The 26,652-nt window shown below is 39.9% G+C and overlaps 1 protein-coding gene across 9 annotated transcripts in view; it reads left to right on the forward strand.

Moving 5' to 3' along the window:
• MTA3 (metastasis associated 1 family member 3) overlaps nucleotides 1-26,652 on the forward strand; it is a 226,700-nt gene that overhangs the window by 45,985 nt on the left and 154,063 nt on the right. For all 9 annotated transcript variants that reach the window (XR_009616011.3, XM_078444770.2, XM_078444774.2 and 6 more), the window contains exon 3: nucleotides 9,237-9,330. Coding sequence is in view for 8 of the 9 variants with exons in the window: in XM_078444774.2 (XP_078300900.1) it covers nucleotides 9,237-9,330 (94 nt within the window). In the remaining variant the exon portion in view is untranslated. The remainder of the gene's footprint in view (nucleotides 1-9,236; nucleotides 9,331-26,652) is intronic.

Here is a 26,652-nt window from a genome sequence, read left to right on the forward strand (position 1 = left end):
ATAAGAGGTGATTTTACTTTCAGTCCTAGAGTCTTTGAAAGTAGAGATTGCAGATTAGAGAGTTAGGCAGGATTCTGAATATTCTTTTACTTTTTATAATTACCTGTGATATTAAATGTACTGAGTATTTAACATCTGCATATTTCTTCACATTGCTCGGAGCTTCTCAGAGCAGGTCACTCCTGTAATTCAGTCCCTTTTTATATTTAGAGTCATAATTGTATTTCTCCCTTTTTAGTGAATCATGATTTTCCTCTTCCATCTTTAGAAGGAGGAAGCTATGAAATCTAATATTGAAGGGAATTTGTAAAATTCTGGACTAGACTAATAAGAATACAGTTTTGGTATAATGCAAAGTAGCTTCCTACTTTAGGCCTTAGGTAAATAAAACTTTTATATTAAGGTTTGTCCCTGGTCGCTGGTGTCCAGGACATCAGAAGCATTGTGACTGTTTGCATATGAATGCAATGGTGGCTTATGAAAACAGTCATAAACTATATGAACCATAGATTACTAATGATGCTCTGTTTTCCTCCAAACCAACTGGGAAGCTTATTTGTACAGCTTATGAGAATTCATAGTGTTAAAATGTTGGCACTATCTAGCTGAAACCTTTCCCCCAAAGTACCATCTGGAGGCTGGTCCAGTTCTGAGCCCCAGGAAGTGGGGTGTGGTTTAGGGCATTTCTGGTTTATGAGCCCCGAGATCTTGGTTTGCTTCTGGAGATACCCCGTGGACCTTGCATTTGTAAAACTGTTGTCGTATTTTGAGACCACTACTACCAAATAAAGAGAATGGTCTCAGGATTAGATCAGTCTGTGGGTGGGAACTGTTGGGGTGTCATTTTAACCTTTTTTACGTTATTGATGTAAAGTGTAGGCAACTCGAAGCTGTTTATCAGTTTATGTAGAAAATTAATTAGGATACAAAAGAGAAATGTTGGCCTGTGAGACTGGTATTCTTTGGCTACTCCCTATCCCTCTGACCTCCACTTTGAGGCTCTCTGCCTTGCTCATATGTAGCAGGTAGATTCTTGGCTGTTTTCATGTGCACCCACCTTAGGACCACCGAGTCATTTCTAATCCCCTGTACCTTGCTCTGCCTTGCTCTTTTTTTTTTTTTTTTTTTTTTTTTTTGCCTTGCTCTTTTTTAAAACCATATCATTTATCACCTTCAAGTATACTTAATTATTGTGTTTATTTTCATTGCCTGTTTTCTCAGACTAGAATGTAAGCTCTATGTGTGTAGTGATCTTTTCTGTTCACTAATGCATCCCAAGTGCCTTTGAATAAAGTGATTGGTACATAGTTAAGACATTCAGTAATTATTTGTTGAATTAATGAATTTCTCCAGTGTCTGGTGTTAATGCTTGCACATAGCTTTTACTGTTTACAAATTATTTTGATTTGTTCGTTTTACAGATATTTCTGAGGACCTGCTACCTGCCAGGCATTTTTAGATATGTGCTTTTAGGAATTCAGGGATGAACAAAAATAGGTCCAGTAGTGAGACAATCATCAGCCAAAGTATCCCACAATTAGAAGGAAAATTGCAGCTGTGCTAAATTTGCAAACATCAGGACATGGTGTTCTGGAAGCGTATAATCTTGGGGATTCACGTTTGTTACTTTTTCTGAGCCTCAAAATAACCTTAAACCTTTAAGGTAGATGCATCATGGAGTGTTGTTTAGAGGTATGCAGTGGTAATATGACTGGATTGCACCCTCTAGCTTGAACTTCGCTCATTTCACACTCCTTTGTCGTCATAATACTGTTCACTTCAAAAGTATCCCTCAGGGCACCTGAGTGGCTTAGTCGGTTGAGCATCCGACTCCTGATCTCAGCTCAGGTCTTGATCTCAGGGTTGTGAATTCAAGCCCTGTGTTGGGCTCCATGCTGGGTGTGGAGCCTACTTAAAATAGTAATAATAATAATAAATTATATTTGAAAAACAGTGGCGCCTCGGCTTGGTCTGGTAAGCCTCTGACTCTTGATCTTAGCTGAAGTCTTGATCTGAGGGTTGTGAGTTCAAGCCTTACATTGGTCTCTGCGCTGGCATGAAGCCTACTTTAAAAAAAAAAAAAAAGAGGAACGACTGGGTGGCTTAGTCAGTTAAGCGTCCGACTTCAGCTCAGGTCATGATCTCGTGGTCTGTGAGTTCGAGCCCTGTGTCGGGCTCTGTGCTGACAGCTCAGAGCTTGGAGCCTAATTCGGATTCTGTGTCTCCCTCTCTCTCTGCCCCTCCCCTGCTCACGCTCTGTCTCTCTCTGTCTCAAAAATAAGTAAAAACATTTAAAAAAATTAAAAAAAAAAAGAAAGTACCCTTGTCTTCCCATCCATAACTTCTTCCTGGTCCTCTGCTTTCAGCAGAGAGTCCTTATTATAATAATGGTTTTTGGGAGGCTGGGAATGATTGAACTGTGAGAGACTACAGTTTGTAATTTCAGACAGTGGCAATTTAAATAGATGGATTATTGGTAAATAAGTGAGATTGACTAGTATTAAATAGTGAATATTTACATAGGGCCTTTATTTTTGAAGGGATATGGAAAGGGTATCTCATTTATTTTAAAAAAATGTTTTATTTACTTTTGAGAGAGTGCAAGTAGAGGAGGGGCAGAGGAGGGGAGAGACAGGGGATCCCAAGTGAGCTTTAGGTTGACAGCAGTGAGCCCAATGTGGGGCTCGAACCCACAAACTGAGATCATGACCTGAGCTGAAGTTGGGCGCTCAACCAACTGAGCCACCCAGTTGCCCCAAGATTTCTCATTTTAAAGAATTCATTAAACAAATATTTATTGAGTACTTGTTGTGTACCAGGCACTAGTCTAGCTGATACACAACAGTGAACAATATGGACCTATTTTCTGCCCCTCCTCATAGTCTCATGAGGGAGACACATGAAAGACAAGTTACCAGACATAAAAAAAAAAAAATAGTGAAAATGATGTTAACTTTTAAGAAGGAAATAAACAAGGATCTTAACATAGAGAATAATAGGGGTCACTCCTTTTGGATAGAAGGGCAAAGGATTTTTTTTTCATTGAAGTTTATTTATTTATTTTTGAGAGAGAGCAAGAGAAAGTGACAGCATAAGAGAGACAGAGAATCCCAAGCAGGCTCTGCACTGTCCACGCAGAGCCCAACAAAGGGCTTGAACTCACGAAGCAAACCATGAGATCATGACCTGAGCTTAAACCAAGAGTTGGATGATTAACCTACAGAGCGACCCAGGTGCCCCAGAAGGGGAAAGAATTTTAAGGACACTGAAGTTGAGTCCTAAAGGATGAGAAAGGTAGCCATGGGAGAGAGCCCACACAAATGTTCCAGATACAGGCCCTGAGAGTAGCATAGGTCAAATTGGCAAAGTGGGGAAAATTAACATGATGGAAAATCCCAGTAATGAATTTAAGAGTACTTAATATGTTCCAATTGATAAGCCAGGATAAGAAAGGACATTTACCTAGGAGTGCCTGGCTTGCCTCAGTCAGTGGAACATGCGACTCTTGGTCTCAGGGTCGTGAGTACAAGCCCCATGTTGGGTGTAGAAATTACTAAAAATAAATAAAATTTGGGGCGCCTGGGTGGCACAGTCAGTTAAGTGTCTGACTCTTGATCTCAGTTCAGGTCATGATCTCACAGTTTAAGTTCCAGCCCCACATTGGGCTCTTCATTGGTGGCGTGGAGCCTGCTTGGGATTCTCTCTCCCTCTCTCTGCCCCTCATCCGCTTGTTCTCTCTCTCTCTCTCCAAATAAATAAACTTAAAAAAATTTTTTTAATAAAAAAATAAAACAAAAATAAATTTTAAGAAGATAGTTACTAAAATAGGTTAATGTCCTTTCTTTTTTTCTTTAAAGTTTTTATTTATTTAATTTCTACACCTAACATGGGGCTTGAATTTATGACCCTGAGATCAAGAATTGCATTTCTTCTAATTGTGCCAGCCAGGCATCTCTAGTAATTATCTTTTTTTTTTTTTTTTTTTTAATTTTTTTAATGTTTACTTTTATTTTTGACAGAGAGAGAGGGAGACAGAACATGAGTGGGGGAGGGGCAGAGAGAGAGGGAGACACAGAATCCAAAGCAGGCTCCAGGCTCTGGGCTGTCAGCACCGAGCCCGATGGGGGGCTTGAACTCACACTGCGGGATCATGACCTGAGCTGAAGTCGGACGCTCAACCGACTGAGCCACCCAGGCGCCCCCGTATTAATTATCTTCTGAATAGAATATGTGTGTGTGTGTTTAATTATTTTATTTTATTTTATTAAATAAAAATTTAATTTATTTAATAAATTAATAAAAATAAAATTTTAAATTTTAAATTTAAAAATAATAAAAATTTATTTTTATTAAAAAAATCTTTTTTGGTGTTTATTTTTGAGAGAGAGAGAGAGAGACAGAGTGCAAGTGAGGGAGGGACAGAGAGAGAAGGAGACACAGAATCTGAAGCAGGCTCCAGGCTCTGAGCTGTCAACATAGAGGCCAGTACGGGGCTCAAACCCTCAAACCGAGAGATCATGACCTGAGCCGAAGTCAGACGCTTAACCAACTGAGCCAGCCAGGTGCCCCTTGTGAAGATAATCTTTTGGAGGGTGAATATAAGATTAAAATAGAAACAACTTTCGGTATATTTTATTTAGTCATTATCTAGGTTGGATGTTGCTCCTACTTCTAAAGATTGCATCTGCTGGCCTCCAGGGCGGCGGGGCAGTGGGGGGGTGGCTGGGGGAGCTCAGTTGGTTGAGTGGCCAAGTCTTGATTTCAGCTTGTCATGAACCCAGGGTTGTAGGATCGAGTCCTGCATTGGGCTTTGTGCTGAGCATGGAGCCTGTTTAAGATTCTCTCTGTCCCTCTGTTCCTCTCCCCTACTCTGGCATTTACTCTCTCTCTCTCAAATTAAAAAAATTAAAAAGATTGCATCTGCATTCATGTTGAGAGAAAGCTGTGTGCACATAATAGTGTAGTGTCAGGAAGTTTGGGAAGTTAAACTTGTGGAAAAATTTGTTTGTTATTTGCTACTAAAATTCTTTTGGTGTGTATGCTGTATTATTTGTGTGTATCTTCATATTCTGTATATTTTATTAGCCCTATGACTTGCTCTGAGATTCATTTTACTGTTTCTAGTCTTATGGGTTTTTTTTTGGGGGGGGAAGAGGGGAATCACTAATTTCTTTGAGAATCTGATGACACCCTTGCCTCCAACTACATTTGCACATAATTTCAGGAGAGTCCCTCAAAGCCCTTTCGTGAAACCCAGGTTGAGACCTCTCCTACCATTTTAGATCTCTTGGGAAAAAGGACAGAAATTGGGAAAGCACCTTTTCACTTGTTCTTTAGTTTGAGCAAACCACAGACGTTTTGAAATGGAAACTGTGTGTGTGTGTGTGTGTGTGTGTGTGTGTGTGTGTGTGTGTGTTTAATAATGTACTTTCTAAGTCCGGGATAGAAACAGACATGAGTATGACTAAAATGATTCTAGAGCTTAAGAAAAGCCCCTTATTGCTAGAGGATATTTCAGTAAACATGCTTGACGGAACGGGATTTAAGAGGCTGCAATGCACATGGAGAAAAGAATACAGAAGAAAAGTTGACATCCACTGTGGGTTCTTCTTTACACATGTCCCTGCTTTTCCCACCTATGTGGTTTTCCCTGGTCCTTCTTTTTTCTTGGACACTCAGCTTTCCATGCTTCACCTGTTGGACTCCTTTCCTTCTTTCCTAGGACTCTACCCCCTTTCCTCTGCCTTCCCGCAGTGGGTTGCTCTTCCTGCTTCCATGAGTGAGAGAAGTAGAGTCTGGAGGGGAAAGGAAGTTGTAAAGGAAAATATGAGTGGCAATATTGTCAGGCACATTTTACATTTATGCTTTAGTTGCAGGGAACTGGTGAAGGTTTCCAATCAGGTGAGGGACATGATTCCAACTGGGCTTTGGAGGGTTGGAAAGGAGATGATGTGAATAGACATCCTTGCTAGAGTGGAGGCTTCGTGAGGGTGGGCACTATGTATCCATGGAGCTTAGCTCAGTGCTTGGGCACAGAGGAAAGTCTCAAAAGAAATGTGGTGAGTTGAAAGTATAGCCAGACTTTTATATATACCAAATTTTTTTTCACTTTTTTAAAGTAACCTCTACACCCAATGTGGAGCTCGAACTCACAGCCCTGAGATCAAGAGTCAGATAGATGCTCTACTGACTGAGCCAGCCAGGCACTCCTAACCTAGGTTTTTAGAGCAGTGCTTGGAGAACTATTTGTGGTGAGAGATTTTTTTTTTTTTTCACATTTATTTATCTATTTTGAGAGGGAGAGAGAGGCAGACACAGAGAGAGGGAGAATGAGAATCCAAGCAGGCTCTGCACTCTCAGCACCAAGCCTGACTCGGGGCTCCATTCCATGAAACGAGAGACCTGAGCAGAGATCAGAAGTTGGATGCCCAACTGATTGAATCACCCAGGCACCCTGTGGTGAAAGATTTTTTTTTTTTTTTTTTTTTTTAATTTTTTTTTTCAATGTTTTTTATTTATTTTTGGGACAGAGAGAGACAGAGCATGAAAGGGGGAGGGGCAGAGAGAGAGGGAGACACAGAATCGGAAACAGGCTCCAGGCTCTGAGCCATCAGCCCAGAGCCTGACGCGGGGCTCGAACTCACGGACCGCGAGATCGTGACCTGGCTGAAGTCGGAGGCTTAACCGACTGCGCCACCCAGGCGCCCCTGGTGAAAGATTTTTAAGAATGTTCACTATCTGGGGCACCTGGGTGGCTCAGTTTGCTAAGTGTCCGACTTCGGCTCAGGTCGTGATCTCACGGTTTGTGACTTCAAGCCCCATGTTGGGCTCTGTGCTGACAGCTCAGAGCCTGGAGCCTTCTTCAGATTCTGTGTTTCCCTCTTTCTCTGCCCCTCCCCTGCTTGCACTCTGTCTGTCTGTCTCTCTCAAGATAAATAAACATTAAAAGAATGTTCACTATCTCAGACTGCTTTTATAAAATGAAAATAAATAATAGAAAAATGAAGTTTAAAATAAGCTTATAAAACCACAAGCCTTCATTTTTCATTAGTAGGTTCAACAGATTAAAATTAACTATCAGATGCTCTAATACACACTCTCACTCTCAGTTCTCATTTCATTACACAGCAACAGTTGTAGACTAGGTCTTGGACCATCCTTTGAGTAGTTCAACTTTAGAGGAATGCTGGAGGTTGTGTGTGTGTGTGTGCATGTGTGTGTTGTATGTGTATTTGTGGAGGGGAAGAGGAACACTGTAGTTACAAAGTACCTAATGGCCAAGTGTGTACATAGTTCAGAAGAGACTTTATTTTTTTAATTTTTAAAAAACGTTTATTTTAAAAATTTTATTTTTTTAAGTTTATTTATTTATTTCTGTGTGTGTGAGAGAGAGAACACAAGTGGCAGAGGGGCAGAGGGAGAGGGAGATACGGAATCTCAAGCAGGCTCCAGGCTGAGCTGTCAGCACAGAGCCTGATGTGGGCTGGAACCCACGGACTGTGAGGTCATGACCTGAGCCGAAGTTGGACGCTCAACCGACTGAGTCACCCGGGCACCCCTAAATGTTTTTTAAAAAAAAAATTTTTTTTTTTTTTACATTTTTATTTATTTTTGAGAGACAGACACAGCACAAGTAAGAAGGCTCCATGAGCTGTCAGCACAGAGCCTGATGTGGGCCTCAAACTCACAAACTGTGAGATCATTAACTGAGCCCAAGTCAGACGCTTAACTGACTGAGCCACCCAGGCGCCCCGAAATGTTTGTTTTTTATTATATTTGAGAGAGAGAAAAAAGAATGCGTGGGGGAGGGGCAGAGAGCGAGGGAGACAAGAGGATCTGAAGTGGGCTCTGCCCTAATAGAGAGCTCAATGCAATGTGGGGCTGGAACTCACAGACTGTTAGATCATGACCTGAGCCAAAGTCAGATCCTTAACTGCCTGAGCCACTCAGGTGCCCCAAAACTGTTTATTTTGAACTGTGCCCCTCCACCCCAAGCAGTTTTGAATTCGTTTTTGTGGAGTATTCCTAGTGGAGGAACTCACTAGAAAGGCAGAAAAAATATGCCATTAGACACTTGCTTTGGGTTTTGAATGTGCTTTTGTCTTAAGACAAAACTGATAAAGAGCTTATAATTGTAGTCATTGATAGATTTTATTTACAAGAAGTATTGACCTGTTCATTTATTAGATTGCTGGATCATTACTTCTGGAGGATGTATTTGATCACAATATTGTGAAATATAGAAGCACTTTGGTTAGGATTTAATATGATTTCAATTCAGAGGGCAATATTTCTCCATGACTATTTCTCACTCTAAAATACTGCTGCTGAACTTCATAAAATTGACAAATTTACTGTAGCATAAGTATATTCTTATTTCTTTATGTCTGAATATATCTGTAAGCCCAGAGAAATTCTGAAAATTTGTTCTCATATTTGTTTGAAATTGGAAATCACAATAGCATTTTACTGTAATCTATGTGTTTTTACAAGGAACTTTGTAATGAATGACTGACCTTGAAAGTTCTCAGAATTCATAAGGAATAGGAGGAGAGTAGGAACCTGGGCCCCAGCTGCAGCAAATTACAACCTAACTGAATATTGGTTGTATTCTAGACTGTAGTCAAAAATAAATAAGAACTTCAGCGTTCATAACTCAGAGATTTTAATACTTTCATATGTGAAGGTAAACTAAGTACTGCTGAGAAGATCAACTATTACAGATTCATAGACTTAACCAGGGCTGGAGAATGCTTTTCCAGGTCTTCTGCTCCATTCTGTCTGACGGCTGCCCGGACCTACGGGGCTTCACCATCATGAAACATGGGGGTGTTCTGGAGTGGGCTGGATGATTTTACTTTTAGCTTCTCCTCTGGGAGTGGGATATGTTTTGCTGTCTTAAGTAAGTTACGTTGTGACTCTGAAAATTTGGGGGATTAGTTTCTCAGGGCTAAGCAGATTTAAGCATCTGGCTTTAGTCATTAAAGGGGTGTGATCACTTTAGATTAATTGATACTAGTAAGTTATTTAATTTTGACATTTTAGTTTAACTTGGAACCTTTGCAAATGCTGCACATCCTCATTTCAATTTTTTCAGCTCTCTGATTATCCTGCAGTTGTGATTGGCACAGTGTAAATGAGATTGATCTTGTAATTGTGTTGTATTTAGTTTTGTTTTGTAAACTATTTGAGTCTATTCTTCGGTACAGATAACTTTTATTTTTCTTCTCTCTTAGACTGCAACGGGCAACGTGGAAGCAAAAGTAGTGTGCTTTTATAGACGGCGAGATATTTCCAACACGCTTATAATGCTTGCAGACAAGCATGCTAGTAAGTTAATTGTCTTGTTTTAATTAAAAAATGTTTGAAGTTTTTTGTTTTCCATGATAGGAGGAAAAATACTTTTTGTTACCTGTACTTTTTTGCCTTTCCATTTGTCTTCCTCTTAGTTTAGATGGGAGTAATTTTTTCAGTGGTACTTGGTTTTAGTATATAGTTTCGTTTTTTTTGTTTTTTTTTAACGTTTATTTATTTTTGAGACAGAGCATGAACGGGGGAGGGTCAGAGAGAGGGAGACACAGAATCCGAAACAGGCTCCAGGCTCTGAGCTGTCAGCACAGAGCCCGACGCGGGACTGGAACTCACGGACCGCGAGATCACGACCCGAGCCGAAGTCGGCCGCTTAACCGACTGAGCCACCCAGGCGCCCCACTATATATTTTCTTAGATTGCATCATATGCTTATTACTCAATACACTGAAACAACTCTGCAAGTAGGTTTTTGCATACAATCAGCATAGTGTTGTGCCATCCTCAGTTTTTATTGGTGGTTTTGAAAGGGTTTGGGTATGAGGAAATTTATACTTCATTGGTATTTTGGAGGACATTTTTTTCCCCTCTGAAACAATTGGGTAATATTTACATTTTAAAAAATTCTGAGTAGTTATTATATGTACAGTGTATTAGGTATGTATGAAAAAAGGTTTGCCAGAGAAAGAAGTGCAAAGTGGTGTTTAGATATTGTGATCTTCTGTAATTCGCAACTCTGAGCCCTTCTTTGTAGATTAATCTTTATTGTATGTTTTTCCACCGTGATCAACAGCTTTGGTGTATTTCAGCTCCTGTTGTTTTTTATTATTTTTAATCTTTTTAACTTATTTTTTAATTTTTTAAAAACATTTTGTTATTAAATCATCGCTGTACCCAACTTGGGGCTTGAACACAACCCCAAGATAAGGAGTCACGTGCTCTACCGACTGAGTTAGCCAGGTGCTCTACCCCTTTAATTAAAAAAAAAATTTTTTTAATGTTTATTTATTTATTAAAAAAAAAATTTTTTTTAATGTTTATTTATTTTTGAGACAGAGCATGAATGGGGGAGGGCCAGAGAGAGAGGGAGACACAGAATCTGAAGCAGGCTCCGGGCTCTGAACTGCCAGCACAGAGCCTGATGCGGGGCTCGAACTCACGGACCGTGAGATCATGACCTGAGCCGAAGTCGGATGCTTAACCGACTGAGCCACCCAGGCGCCCCAATGTTTATTTATTTTGGAGACAGAGACAGAGCATGGGTGGGGGGAGGGGCAGAGAGAGAGGGAAACACAGAATCCGAAGCAGGCTCCAGGCTCCAAGCTGTCAGCACAGAGCCCGATGCGGGGCTCAGAGTTCACAAGCCGTTGAGATCATGACCTGAGCTGAAGTCAGATGCTCAACCAGCTGAGCCACCCAGGCACTCCTACCCCTTTAATTTTTTAAAACAATAAACACAATGATAAAAAAAAAGTGGCTTAAATTTTAAGAAAGAAGACATATGTGAAACATAAGTATAGTACTTTATTTTTAAGTTTATTTATTTATTTTGAGAGAGAGAGACAGCATGCAGGAGGGGCAGAGAGAAGAGTGAGAATCTCAAGCAGGCTCTGCACTGTCAGCGTGGGCTCAAACTCAAGGAACTGTGAGATCATGACCTGAGCCAAAACCAGGAGTCGGACGTTTAACCGACTGAGGCACCCAGGCGCCCCAGTACAATACTTAATTTTGAAAGTAATTTTTGCCCTACAAAATATATGAGACTAGGACCATATGTCTGTGCGTTTTTCAGTTTGACACTGTGATCTGCAATACTCTGGTCTTGGGGATCCTGAAGCTTTTGGAGTGTTTCGGTAATGGGGTAGGAGAGGCTATTGTATACACAGGTTTATTCTGTGCCTGTGTGATAATTATTTGCCCACTGTGTTGCTGGTTTAACCTGGAAGATTGATTGTCTCATAAGTTAAATTCCTACTATATTTTCTGCTGTAGTTCATAGTTAAATTTCTGTTTATTGTATAAAAAGGGTTTATTATGATATGAGTTGTTCTATAATTACAAATTATATGGTGACAGATTCAGGGCATTCCTGTTTGTCCTTCCTGTATGAGACCAAAGTACTACTTTTTATTATTTTTTAAAATGTTTATTTATTTTGAGAGAGAGAGAATGAGCAGGGGAGGGGCAGAGAGAGTGGGAGAGATAGAGTCCTAAGCAGGCTATTTGTTGTCAGTATAGAGTCTGACTCAGGGCTCGATCTTACCAACTGCAAGATCATGACCTGAGTCAAAACCAAGAGTCGGGCATTTAAATGAGTGAGACACCCAGGCGCCCTGTCTGCTGACTGTTCTCAGCGTGGCCACATTTTGTGCTATTTTAGGCATGTAGATGTAGAAAATCAGAATTGAATAGGCCCTTGGTATTGACCCTTAGAAATCAAATTTAAGAGATTTAGAAAAAAAAGAAAAAGATTTAGAGAGGGGGCGCCTGGGTGGCTCAGCAGGTTAAGCGTCCAGCTTTGGCTCAGGTCATGATCTCACGGTTTGTGAGTTCAAGCCCCACATCGGGCTTTCTCCACTCTCAGTGCAGAGCCTGTTTTGCATCCTCTGTTTTCTCTCTGCCCCTCCTTCCTCTCCCCCCCCCCAACAATAAGTAAACATTAAAAAAAAATAAAATGTCAGTTGGTTTTTCTTTTTCTTTTTTTAAATGTCTTACTTATTTTTGAGAGAGAACGTGAGCTGGGGAGGGGGAAAGAGACAGAGGATCAGAAGTGGGCTCTGCACTGACAGCAGTGAGCCCGATGTGGGGCTCAAACTCCCCAACTGTGAGATCATGACCTAAGCCAAAGTCATCTACTCAACCGGCTAAGCCACCCAGGTGCTCCTCAGTTGATTTTTCTACCTTCTGAGCAATTTGTAGATCGTTGGGTGGATTACTTCTATCTGCATTTGCTTGTTTCTTCTATTATCTATTGAGTTTATCCTCAGAGGTAGCTATATGCTTAGGTATGGTGGAGTCAGAAGTATCTTGTATTTCTGTTGTTATTGACCAAAATTTCAGGTGGGAAGAATAAAACTGCTTGAATAGTTCTTGCTGTATAAAGAGGTTTTATAGGAGGATTAATGGAGAGAGCATCATGTATTTGAAAGATTTCAAAACTGGGCTTAAATTTCCTGAGCCTCGGTTTCTCCGTTTAAAAAAACTTTCCCATTTTCAACTCCTTTAAAACTTTTTATTACAGAAAATTTCAAATATACAAAAGTACAGAGAAGTGTGTAATCCACCTGATGTTTCCATTACTTTGCTTTAACAGTTATCAATAAATGACCAATTAATTCATCTGTACCCCTACTTGCCCCTTATTTTGGAGCTCATCAGAGAAATCTTACCATTTCATCTGTAAATACTTCAGTATGTATTTGTAAAAGATATGGCCTCATTCAAACTTACAGAAAGTACCAAGAACATACAAGGAACTCCCATATGGCCTCTACCCAGATTCAGCAATTAACAGTTTGCCCTATTGACTTTATTATTCTTATTATATGTATAAACTGAATCATTTGAGAGTAAGTTGGAGACATCAGTGTGTTTTTCCTAAATGCAAAGAAATTATTTTACATAACCACAGTATAGTAAACAATTCCGGAAACCTAATATTCACACAAAACCATTATTCATAGTCCTTAATCAAATTTTATGTACTAATGGTGTTCTTTGTAGCTGTGTATGTTTTTTCTTAGTTTATTTATATTTATTTATAAATTTTATTTATTTATTTTGAGAGAGAGAGAGCACAAGTGGGGAAGGGGCAGAGAGAGAGAGAGAGAGAGAGAATCCCAAGCAGGCTCTGCCCCACCAGTGGAGAGCCCGATGTGGGGCTTGAACTCATGAACCATGAGATCATTATCTGACCCGCAGTTGGACATTTAATCGACTGAGCCACCCAGGTGCCCTTTATTTACTTATTTTTAATGTTTATTTATTTATTTTGAGAGAAAATGTGTGCCTAAGCAGGGGAGGAGCAGAGAGAGAATCCCAGGCAGGCTCTGCACTGTCATCGTGGAGCCCACAGACTGTGAGATCATGACCTGAGCTGAAAGCAAGAGTCAGACGCTTAACCAGCTAAGCCACCCAGGTGTCCCTATTTTTCTTAGTTTAGAATAAAACCCAGACTCACACATTGTATTTTGTTGTCCTGTCTCCTTGATATGGAACTAGTTCCTCAGTCTTTTTGTTTGTGTTTTTTGACCTTAACATTTTTCAAGAAAACAGGCCCATTATTTTGTAGAACATGGCTCAATTTGTGTTTGTCTGATGTTTCCTCATGATTAGATTTAGGGTATTGTTTTTGCAGGCTATGTAATTTTTGTAGGGATGCCATGGAAGTCTTATTGTATCCCTCTCCATGCCTTATATTAGGAGACACATAATTGGGTTTGTCCTAATATTGATTGTGTTTGGTTTGATGACTTGGTCAGGGTGGTGTCCCTTTGTATTTAGTAAGTTATTTGGGGGGAGATTATTAGCAACTATGTGAATACCTTGTTCTTAATCTTTAGCCTACTCATTTTAGCATTCTTTGCTCATTTGGGATTCTGTATGCTCATGAAATATCTAGTTAGTTTTCACATTTTTCTTTTATAATTTCTTTTCATTATTTAAGAAACATTTCTTTTAAATGTTTATTTGTTTTTGAGAGAGAGAGAGACAGAGCATGAGCAGGGGAGGGGCAGAGAGAGAGGGAGACACAGAATCTGAAGCAGGCTCCGGGCTCCAAGCTGTCAGCACAGAGCACGAAGCGGGGCTGGAACTCAGGAACTGTGAGATCCATGACCTGAGCCAAAGTCAGAAGCTTAACCCACTGAGCTACGCAGGCGCCCCTCTTCATTCATTATTTTAAATTGATACATAATTCACATAGCATAAAATCTGTTCTTTTTTTTTTTTTTAAATTTTTTTTTAATGTTTATTTATTTTTGAGACAGAGAGAGACAGAGCATGAATGGGGGAGGGGCAGAGATAGAGGGAGACACAGAATCGGAAGCAGGCTCCAGGCTCTGAGCCATCGGCCCAGAGCCCGATGCGGGGCTCGAACTCACGGACTGTGAGATCGTGACCTGAGCTGAAGTCGGACGCTCAACCGACTGAGCCACCCAGGCGCCCCTAAAATCTGTTCTTTTGAAGTGAGCAATTGAGTGGCTTTTAGTATACTCACAAAGCTGAAACTATTACTGCTGTCTAATTTCAGAATGTTTTCATCATCCCCAAAGGAAATCAGTTACTTCCCATTCCCCCTTCAGCCTCTGGCAGCCATTGATCCACTTTCTGTCTCTATAGATTGGCCTTTTCTGGACATTTCCTTTGATGGAATCATATAATATGTGTGTGGGTAGGTGTTTTTGTTGTTGTTGTTGTTGTTGTTGTTGTTGTTTTTAGTAAGCTCTACACTCTACCAGGGGTTTGAACTCAGGACCTCAAGATCAAGAACCTTCAGGTGCCTCTAATAATGTGTCTTCTTGTCTGGCTTTTTAAAATTTAGCATAGTGTTTTCAAGTTTTTTCCATGTTGCTGCCTGAATTCCTATCTATTGATTCCTTCCTTCCTTCCTTCCTTCCTTCCTTCCTTCCTTCCTTTCTTTTTTCCTTGAGAGTGCAAGCAGGGGAGGGGCAGAGAGGGGCACAGAGATTCCAAAGCAGGCTCAGCTCTGATAGCTGACAGCAGTGAACCCGATGTGGGGCTTGAACTCAGGAACCACAAGATCATGACCTGGGCTGAAGTCAGACGCTCAACCAACTGAACCACCCAGGTGCCCCTATAAATATTTATTTTCGAGAGAGAGACAGAGAGAGAAAACACGCACACTTGAGTTTGAGTGGGAGAGGGGCAGAGACAGAGGATCCGAAGTGGGATCCATGAAGTCATGAAATCATGACCTGAACTGAAGTTGGATACTTAACTGGCTGAGCCACCAAGGCAACCCCCTTTTTTTAATTCTTTTTTTTTTTTTTTTTTTTTTTTTTATAGCTGAATGATATTTCATTGGGTGGATATACATTTTGTTTACTCTTCAGTGGAAGGACAATTTGGATTGTTTCACTTTCTGGTGATTTTGAATAATGCTGTTGTGAACATTCATATACAAATTTTTGTGTAGATATTCATTCATATATTTTCCCTCTATTCCTCATCGTTCTGTTGAAGATAGCAGGTTGTTCACCTACACAGGAATTTCCTTTGGTCTGGAGTTTGTTTATTGCATCTCTGTTGTGTCCTTTACCACATTTTTTCTGTAGACAGATGGTTAGGTCCAGATTCTAGAGGATCTAAATCCACATGGTTATTTTGGAGGGGAAATGGGGTAAGGGATGCCAGATTACTTCGTGAGGTAGTATTTGTGTACTTCTCTCATGATGTCCATAATGTATTGTTTCCTGTGTCTCATTTTTTTTAACACTTTACTTTGAAATAACTTTTACAGAAAAATTATTAAAAACATTACCAAGAAATCCCATATATTCTCCACCCAGATTCCCAAAATGTTAACATTTTACTCTTTGCTCTATTATATCTATATACGTACTAGTTTTTTTGAGCCATTTAAGTTGACGACATATTTCCCCAAATTCCTAAAGATACTTCAGTGTATATCTTTTAAAAACAAGCAGATTTTCTTACCTAACCAAGCATGATAATACTCTAATCTGTAGACTTAGGTTTTGCAAAATTTCCTACTAATGCCTTTTAAAGCGAAAAATAAAAATAGAATTTTTTTTTAAAGAATTATTTTTTTGTAATTTCTTCAGCTAGCATGGGGCTTGAATTCAGAACTCTGAGATCAGGAGTCACATGCTGTATTGACTGAGCCTATCAGGCTCAGAATTTTTAAGGTATCTTTTTGTAATGTTATTAATCATTGATGATTGCCTAGATTAATTCATTAAAGTTGTGAAAATTATGCTTTCTATCATAATTCTATCATCCCCTCATTTTTATTTATTTATTTGTTTGTTTGTTTGTTTATAATTTATTTTGAGAAAGAGTACAGAGAGAGACAGAATCCTAAGCAGGCTCCATGCTGTCAGCGCAGAGCCTGATGTAGGGCTTGATCCCACGAACCATGAGATCATGACCTGAGCCAAAATCAAGAGTTGGATGCTTAACTGACTGAGCCACGTAGGTGCCCCTCATCCCCTAATTTATTGGCATAGACTATTTCTGTGAAGAGAATTTTCCCTGTGTCAGCTATCATGTTAATCTTCAGGTTCAGATCTTCTAGGAAAGGCAGGTTGAATTAAAGTCTTGATGTGCTTTTTCCTTTTTTCAGTTATTACCAGTTTTCAAAAATAATGAGGTGATTCCTGGTATCCTGCAAAGAGAATGGTTCTTGGATCATTTTGAAATGATCTTTGTAGTCTTTGTTATGTTACTTGCTTTTTTGATATGACAAGATGTTCCAGGCTCATCTTTTAAATTTCTTGCCCCAGACCTCATCTCTGGAACCCTGGTTCCTTTTACTGGGAAGTGGTCTTAGTGACCATAGTCTGAGCATTAAGGGAGAGACTCTTTGAGAGAGGGCGGTACTATATCTAGATTACCATGTACTTTTAACAGATTGGATATTTGATGATAGTATATTTATAAGGATGAAAAGAAGTCAGACTATAGTCTTATTACCAATTCTTTCCTACTGTAATTTCATGAAAAGCCAGAGTACATACTTTAAAAAGCATTTCTATTAGAAAAGGAATTTTGTTTTAAAAAAAAATAGTTTCAGATGGACACGGTTCTTAGGACTGTTGGAATTTTCAAAAATGAAATTCATTGGTATTCTTGATAACTTTTTTATATTTTATATAGCTTTATATTCTTTACAGTTTTAGATTTTTTTGACATATTGTATACTTCTTTTTTATTTTTTTATTATTTTTTTTAATGTTTATTTATTTATTTATTTATTATTTTTTTTATTTATTTTTGGGACAGAGAGAGACAGAGCATGAACGGGGGAGGGTCAGAGAGAGGGAGACACAGAATCCGAAACAGGCTCCAGGCTCTGAGCTGTCAGCACAGAACCTGACGCGGGGCTTGAACTCACAGACCGCAAGATCATGACCTGAGCCGAAGTCGGACGCTTAACCGACTGAGCCACCCAGGCGCCCCTGTATACTTCTTTTTTAAAGCGTTAGTTTTTTTTTTTTAATGTTTTATTTATTTTTGAGAGAGAGAGAGAGAGAGAGAGAGAGAGAATGAGTGGGAGAGGGCCAGAGAGAGAGTGGGACAGAGGATCTGAAGCAGGTTTTGTGCTGACACTAGTGAACCCGAGGTGGGGCTCAGCTCACAAACCTTGAGATCATGACCTGAGCTGAAGTCAGATGTTCAACCCACTGAGCCACCCCAGTGCCCCAACACATCGTATACTTTTATATTGTGATTCTTAAAATGCAAAGCTTTAGAAAGTTAAATTTTATATCACCTTTCTTTTTATTTAAACTGTTTGGCAGAAGGTAAAGTGTTTACTGTACTTATCGCTCTGCTCTCTTCCTTCCTTAAAATTTTCTTCCCAGCTTTTCCATTGTTATGTCACTTACTGTGGGCTGAAGTTGGGACACAGGGAAGTGAGTGAAAATAGTTATTTTCTGATGAATGCTCATTCTGTTTACTCCTGTGTTTCCACTACAATAAGCATACACTTGGAGCTCTGTGAAGGCAGAAAAGGAAAGAAGATGGGAATTTATATTTATTCCAACTCAAAATTATAAAACCAGGATTAGCTCTTGGAGAGAACTGGAAAGAGGCTGATCCTACCTACCTTAAGTCATGTTCCTATTGTCACCATGTTGTTAATAATTCTTGGCATTTTTGTGTTACTGTTTTGAGTAGAATCAGAAAGTAGTGTTGACATTCTTTTTCTTTTTTTTGACATTCTTTTTTTTCTTTTAGGTTTATTACTATTATTTCTTTTAGTAATCTCTGTACCCACTGTGGGGTTTGAACTGTGACCCTGAGATCAAGAGTCACATATTCTTCCGACTGAGCCAGCCAGGTGCCCCTTGACATTATTCTTAAAATTTTAAATAATGAGACATTTCAGGATGTGGTAATCTTATTAGTCGATAAGGTTATAGATTTGTTACAGGTAAAAGGTGACGTGACTTCTATACCCAGTTCTTATCTCATCCCAGTCTGAGTCATGGTCTCATAAAATGTTTTGGTGTCAAAGGGCGTATTGGGAACTTAATTTTTTTTAAAGATTTTTGTAGTACATGATTTATAATTATTAAAAAGATATAGAATGTTTATTATATTTTATAGGTATTTTGGACTTAAGTAGGATTTTATAAAAAGAATTGCACCTCTTTTTAAAAGATTTGTAACCAGTAATCACAACTGATCGTTAAAATACTGAAACCGATTGTTTTGAATATATCTGCTTTGTCCTTTCCAGCTTTCTTTCCTGGTCTTAGCACACAGTTTGTACCTTCTGAGTGCTCAATGTTAAGTTCTTTACTGTTGGGAACCTGGCCTTGATCATTTTTTGAGGCTTCATGTGTCTTATTCATTACATTTGTTGATATAAATATTTGTGGCTTTAAACTCAGCAGCGAGGGGAACAGATCTGAACAGCCAGACTATCAGTCATTTTGTTTTAGCATCTTGGTTGGCTGAAAAGAATCTGTGAGGGTTTTCAAATGTGGTCCCCAAATTCTTTGACATTCCTTCCATTGTTAGATGGGGTCTCTGTCATTGTGTGGTGTGACAGTGTGGTGGAAGTAATGCTATGTGACTCCCAAGGCTAAGTTAAGTCATAAAAGGCCGTGCAGCTTCTGCCTGGTTCCCTTGGAATGTTTGCTCTCAGGATACTCCTGTTGGGAAGTCAGCCACCATACTGTGAGAAGGCCAAGCCACATGGAGAGGCTATGGATAGATGCCATGGTTGACAGCCCTAGCTGAGAGCCCAGGTGGTAGACTCGTGGCTGAAGGAGCCAGTTGATCTGGCCTCACCCATTTGAGTTCCTGTTCAGGCCCTGGTCATTGTGAAGCAAAAGCAAGACTGTTGTGCTGTGTCCGAATTCCTTACCCACTGAACTTGTGCGTAAAATATAATAGCCGTTGTCTTGTGCCGTCGAGTTTTAGGGTGATTCGTAACTCCACAATAGTTAACTGGAACAGGATCATAATAGATTGTCTTTTTTTTTTTAATTTTTTTTTTTATAACGTTTATTTATTTTTGAGACAGAGAGAGACAGAGCACGAACGGGGGAGGGGCAGAGAGAGAGGGAGACACAGAATCGGAAGCAGGCTCCAGGCTCTGAGCCATCAGCCCAGAGCCCGACGCGGGGCTCGAACCCACGGACCGTGAGATCATGACCTGAGCCGAAGTCGGACGCTTAACCGACTGAGCCACCCAGGCGCCCCTAGATTTTCTTTTTTTGTGTAATTTCGATGACAGTTTAAGGTCAATATCAAAGTTTATGACTGTTTACTAAAAATATTTAATGAACTATTAGTTTTCTTTAAGTAAACCTTGTTTTCTTTTGATACATTGACTTACACTGAATATTTTCCTCTTACTTAATTTTTGGCCACAGTGAGCACAAGTCGGGAAAAATACCCTCTTTATTATTCTGATGTGAAATTCATCGATAGTATAACTTATAATGTAAACAACAAAACTAACAATATTATGTTCTAACTGATATATAAAGTAAAAAACTTAAAATAATAGATTATAATAATGGAATATGTAATGTAATAAGATCATACATACTGTATTTCAGTCTGTGTAAATAGTGGGGCATGACTATAGTGGAAGACCGTGGAATTACGAAATGTCTGCATGCATGCATGGTATTGCTAGCAATGCAGCAGTTATAGATTAGACTGAAATGTTATTTATTTATTTATTTATTTATTTATTTATTTATTTTTTTTTTTTTTTTAACGTTTATTTATTTTTGAGACAGAGAAAGACAGAGCATGAATGGGGGAGGGTCAGAGAGAGAGGGAGACACAGAATCTGAAACAGGCTCCAGGCTCTGAGCTGTCAGCACAGAGCCCGACGTGGGGCTTGAACTCACGAACCGCGAGATCATGACCTGAGCCGAAGTCGGACGCTTAACCGACTGAGCCACCCAGGTGCCCCTATTTATTTATTTTTTAAATGAGAAAGTCTGGTGAGTCTTGGAACTCCAAATAGTTGTTTTTTTTTTTAACGTTTATTTATTTTTGAGACAGAGAGAGACAGAGCACGAATGGGGGAGGGTCAGAGAGAGGGAGACACAGAATCTGAAACAGGCTCCAGGCTCCGAGCTGTCAGCACAGAGCCCGACGCGGGGCTCGAACTCACGGACCGTGAGATCGTGACCTGAGCCGAAGTCGGCCGCTTAACCGACTGAGCCACCCAGGCGCCCCGGGACTGAAAAGTTATATTAGGAACTCTGGAGACTTTTCAGAATGGTGCTCTTGGTAAGTTCTGAACACCACAAAGTCGTCTCTGTTTTTATATGATGCCTGCATTCCTGGAAAATTCAGTTATATTAAAACCGCGTCCAAAATACTTCTTTCTCATCCGTAAAGTGGAGTTCACCCTAGTTTCCAGTAACAGAGTCATGTCTTTCGCCTGTATAAACGTTCAGAGGGACATTGAAAGTCGTGTGAATCAGTGCTCTGGTACTGGACTGCCTTTTGCTATATACTGCATATCTATCAGGTGTCTAACGTTCTTGTTGTAATAGTTTCAGATGTACAACATAGTGATTTGACAGTTCTATTATATAGCATTATGCTATGCTTTCCTTGATAAGTGTGGCTCCCATCTGTCACCATACAACACTGTTACAGTATTACTGACTATATGCCCTATGCTGTACTTTTCAGCCTCATGGCTTTTTAATTTTATAACTGGAGAATTGTACCTCTTAATCCCCTTCACCTATTTTGCCCTTCTTCCCCTACTGGCAACCCACCAGTTCTTGGTATTTATGAGTTTGGTTTTTTGTTTGTTCATTTATTTGTTTTGTTTTTTAGATTCCACATATGAGTGAAATCGTACGGTATTTATCTCTCACTCAGTATTATACCCTGTAGGTCCACCCGTGTTGTCACAAATGGCAAGATTTTATTCTTTTTTTATGGCTGTTTCATTCTTTTTTAATATTCCATTTGTGTGTGTGTGTGTGTGTGTGTGTGTGTGTGTGTGTGTGTATTACGTCTTCTTTATCCAGTCATCTATCAGCAGACACTTGGGCTGCTTCTGTATTTTAGCTATTGTAAATAATGCTGCAGTAAATATAGGAGTTCCTGTATCTTTTTGAATTCGTGTTTTCCTTTTTTGGAAATGCCCAGTAGTGACTTATCAATTCACATATATATATTTCTTTTTTTTAATTTTTTGAGGAGCCTCCATACTGTTTTCCACAGTGGCTGTACCAATTTACGTTCCCACCAGTGGTGCATGAGGGTTCCCTTTTCTCCACATCCTTGCCAACACTTGTTATTTGTCTTTCTGATACTAACCATTCTGACAGGTGTGAGGTGATACCTCATTGTAGTTTTGAAATATATTTCCCTGATGATGAGCCATATTGAGCATCTTTTTATGTGTCTGGCCATCTGTATGTCTTCTTTGGAAAAATGTCTCTTCAAATCCTCTGCTCATTTTTATATGGCTTTTGTTTTTTTGGTGTTGAATTTTACGTTTAACATTCTTTTACATATGAAATATTATTACCACTCCCGTTGTGTTACCCCCCCCCCCCCTCCAACCCCTGCCTCTAACCAACCCTTTCCAAAGGACTTCTTAGGTTGTAGACTAGTACCTGTTGAAGAACCACTGCACTAAACTCTGTGTCATAGAATAAAAACTGTGTCTTTTTGACTTAATATATGGGCTAACATTTACCATAAGGCTGAGAACATAGAAGTGAAGTTACTTGGTATGTACAGATTTAAAAAAATTCTGGCTCAGTTGGTAGAGCATGTGTACTCCTGATCCTGGGGTTGTGAGTTCAGGCCTCATGATGGGCATAGAGCTTACTTAAAAAAAAAACTTAGGGGCGCCTGCGTGGCTCAGTCGGTTAAGCGTCCGACTTCAGCTCAGGTCACGATCTCGCAGTCCGTGAGTTCGAGCCCCGCGTCGGGCTCTGGGCTGATGGCTCAGAGCCTGGAGCCTGCTTCCAATTCTGTGTCTCCCTCTCTCTCTGCCCCTCCCCCATTCATGCTCTGTCTCTCTCTGTCTCAAAAATAAATAAAAAACCTTAAAAAAAAAATTAAAACAAAAACTTAATTTTTCCTTAATTCCCGAAAATTAGAGATTAAAGTTTCTTTTTTTTTTTTTAATTTTTTTTTAACGTTTATTTTATTTTTGAGACAGAGAGAGACAGAACATGAACGGGGGAGGGGCAGAGAGAGAGGGAGACACAGAATCGGAAACAGGCTCCGGGCTCTGAGCCATCAGCCCAGAGCCCAACGCGGGGCTCAAACTCACGGACCGTGAGATTGTGACCTGAGCTGAAGTCGGACGCTTAACCGACTGAGCCACCCAGGCGCCCCAGAGATTAAAGTTTCAAGTAATAAAAAAGTTAAAATTATTTATACTATGCTAAGATTGATACTGCCTTGACCTGGAATTTAAGGGAGAATTTGGGAATACCTAGCAAAATTAAAACTCAGTATTTCCATTACTGGATACTAATCATAGGCAAGTACTCAAGGAAATGTGCCTTTGTAATAGCAAAAAGTGAGAGATACCTAAGTGTCCAGCAATAGGGTACTAAACTAAACAAACTTTGTTTACTGCACATATTCTGGAATCCCTTCAGCCATTCAAATGAAAACACACTTACACATGTCAACATAGACAGATGGCACAATATATAGTTGAGCTAATAATGATATGAATATGTAAGTTTTAACCCCAGGTTTGAAACATTTGTGAAAAGGCGAAATTTATAGATATTCGTGTGTGAATTTCTACATACATATATATTTATGTGTATAAGTGTTGATCCTACGTAACACATACAGTTATAAATGAAGAATCAGAATAAGAACGTGTTTTGGGGAAGTTAAAAATGCCTGTTGAAATAAAAGAAAGACTAGAAGGACTGAATGATAAAGACACTGATGGATTTAAATAATGAGAATAAATGAAAGGGGGCACCTGAGCAGCTTAGTCTGTTGAGCATCCTACTCTTGAGGTCTGTCAGGTTATGATCTCACGGTTTCTGGGATTGAGCCCCACGTCAGTCTCCGTGCTGATAGCACAGAGCCTGCTTGGGATTCTCTCTCTTCTCTCTCTCCTCTTTCTCTGCCCCTCTTCTTGCATGCACACACACTCTCTCTCTTTCTACATAAATAATAAACATTAAAAATCAAAATAAATGAAAGGAAAGAAAATAAATGAAAAGGAGAAATTATTAAAAAGAATTACATTTCCCCAGAATTAAGGGACAGTCTTTAGATTGAATGAAAAAAAAAAAGTTGCAGATACTTCATTTCAGAACACCAAAGAAAAACTGAGGATCCTGTAAAGTTTAAGAAGTTAAAAAAAGGTGCCCAACCTTTGTTGCCAAACAGCCAATCTTTTGATTTTGGCTCAGGTCATGATCTCGTGGTTTGGGAGATCAAGTCCCACGTTGGGCTCTGCTCTCACAGTACAGAACCTGCTTGGGATTCTTTCTTTCTCTCTACCCCTTTCCTACACTTGCACATATGTGTGCATTCACTTTCAAAATAAATATTAAAAAAAAAAGGAAGTTACCAATAAAAGAATGAGGATTATATTTCTTAGTAGAAGAGCAAATTATTTAAAGTTGAGAATTCAATAACAGTATGAGTGATCCAATAAAGGTATTTTTTAGTATACAAATATCTAATTTAGGAATAAAAGTTTATATTATCAGATCATTAGACACAGAGCAGTGAGGTGGGGCCGCATGGGTGGCTCAGTCAGTTGAGTCTTGATTCTTGATTCTTGGTTTTGGCTCAGGTCACAATCTCATGGTTTGAGCCCCACATCAGGCTTTGCACTGACAATGCGGAGCCTGCTTGGGATTCTCTCTCTCCCTCTCTCTCATCCCCTCCCCTGCTTGCACACTCTCTCTCAAAATAAATAAACATTAAAAAAAAAACAAAACAGCAGGAGGGGGCGCCTGGGTGGTTCAGTCGGTTGGGCATCTGACTCTTGATTTCGGCTCAGGTCATGATCTCACAGCTTGTGAGTTCGAGCACCGCATCTGGCTCCACGCTGACAATGTGGAGCCTGCTTGTCAGTCTGTCTTTCCCTGCCCCTGTCTCTGCCCCCTCTCTCTCTGTCCCCCTGCTTGCATGCTCACTGTCTCAAAATAAATAAGTATACTTTAAAAGCATAAATAGAGTAGGGAAATACAAGTCTTTTCTGAGGGAAGGGGAAGATAATAGGTATTCGGTTATATTTCTTTTTTTATTGTTTTATTTTTTATTTTTTATTTTTTTTTAATTTTTTAACGTTTATTTATTATTGAGAGACAGAGAGACACAGAGCATGAGCAGTGGAGGGGCAGAGAGAGAGAGAGAGAGAGAGAGAGACACACACAGAATCTGAAGCAGGCTCCAGGCTCTGAGCTGTCAGCACAGAGCCCGACGCGGGGCTTGAACTCATGGACCGCGAGATCATGACCTGAGCCGAAGTCGGTTGCTTAACCGACTGAGCCACCCAGGTGCCCCTATATTTCTTTTTTTAAAGTTTATTTATTTTTAATTTTTCTATGTTTATTTTGGGGGAGTGGGTGTGAGTGGGGGAGGGGGAGACACAGAATCCGAAGCAGGCTCCAGGCTCATCTGTCACCACAGAGCCTGATGTGGGGCTTGAACTCACGGACTGTGAGATCATGACCTGAGCTGAAGTCAGATGCTTAACCCACTGAGCCACCCAAGCATCCCTAAATTTAGTCATTTTGAGAGAAAGAGAAAGTGTGCATGCGTGTGCAAGTTGGGGAGGGGCAGAGAGAGAGAGAGGGAGAGAGGATCCCCACTGTCAGTGCAGACCCCGATGTGGGGCTCGAACTCAAGAACTGCAAGATCATGACCTGAACTGAAGTCCAAATGCTTAACTGACTGAGCCATCCAGTTGCCCCTGTTTCTTTTTCTTTCTTTCTTTTCTTTAATGTTTATTTATTTATTTTTTTAAATGATTATTTATTTTTGAGAGAAAGAGACAGAGCATGAGCGGGTTAGGAGCAGAGAGAGAGGGAGACACAGAATCCAAAGCATGCTCCAGGCTCTGAGCCATCAGCACAGAGCCCAACGCGGGGTTCGAACTCATAAACCATGAGATCATGACCCGAGCCGAAGTTGGACGCCTAACCAACTGCGCCACCCAGGCGCCCCTTAATGTTTATTTTTGAGAGAGAGATGAGAGGGAGCACACCAGGAGCAGGGGAGGAGCAGAGAGAGGGGCAGACACAGAATCCAAAGCAGGCTCCACGCTGTCAGTGCAAAGCCCAACATGGGGCTTGAACCCATGAGCCGAGACGCAAGATCATGACATGAGCCAAAGTCAGATGCTCAACCAACCAACTGAGCCACCTAGGTGCCCCTCAGTTATGTTGAGTAATAGATTACTATATTCACTATATCTTGATTTAAGGATAACCAATGGAAAAATACATTGATTTTACTTCATTTGTGTTACTAGACTAATAGATGAATTTAAAATGGTCCCAAATAGGCCCCAACTCAAGAGAAGATGGATAAAGAACAATAAGGTAAATAAATACAAGATGGCCAAAATGAGGCCACACATATCAAATGACAAAAAATGTGAGTGGGATAAATTGTCCTGTTAAAAGACAGACTGTTATTCATAACATTCATCTATAAATGAGGCCCAAAGAAAACCTTTTAACAAATACCAAAAATAGGAATGCACAAGTAACATTCTGTCTACAAGGCAATGAAGTAAACAACAATAAAAGGATAACAAGCCATGTGAGTATCCAATTTAGAAATTTAAAAAACATGCTTATAGCCAACTTTTGTGCTAAAGGAGAAATAAAATCTTCAGTAGCAAGTGATTCCAAGATGAATGACAATGAAAGTACTATATCTTAAAAACCTGTAGGATGAGGCCAGAGTGACACTCCAAAGAAAATTTAAAGACTTCAGGGGTGCCTGGGTGACTCACCTGGTTAACGGTCTGACCCTGATTCTGGCTTTGGTCATGATTCCATGGTTTGTGGGATCGAGCCCTGCTTCCAGCTCTGCGCTGACAGTATGGAGCCTACTTGGGATTTTATCTCTCTCTCTCTCTGTCTCTCCCCATCCCTCTGTCCCTCCTCTGCTCACTCTCTTTCTCAAAAT

Source organism: Panthera onca, chromosome A3 (genome assembly GCF_046562875.1).
Source record: "Panthera onca isolate mPanOnc1 chromosome A3, mPanOnc1 haplotype 2, whole genome shotgun sequence".
Taxonomy (NCBI): domain Eukaryota; kingdom Metazoa; phylum Chordata; class Mammalia; order Carnivora; family Felidae; genus Panthera; species Panthera onca.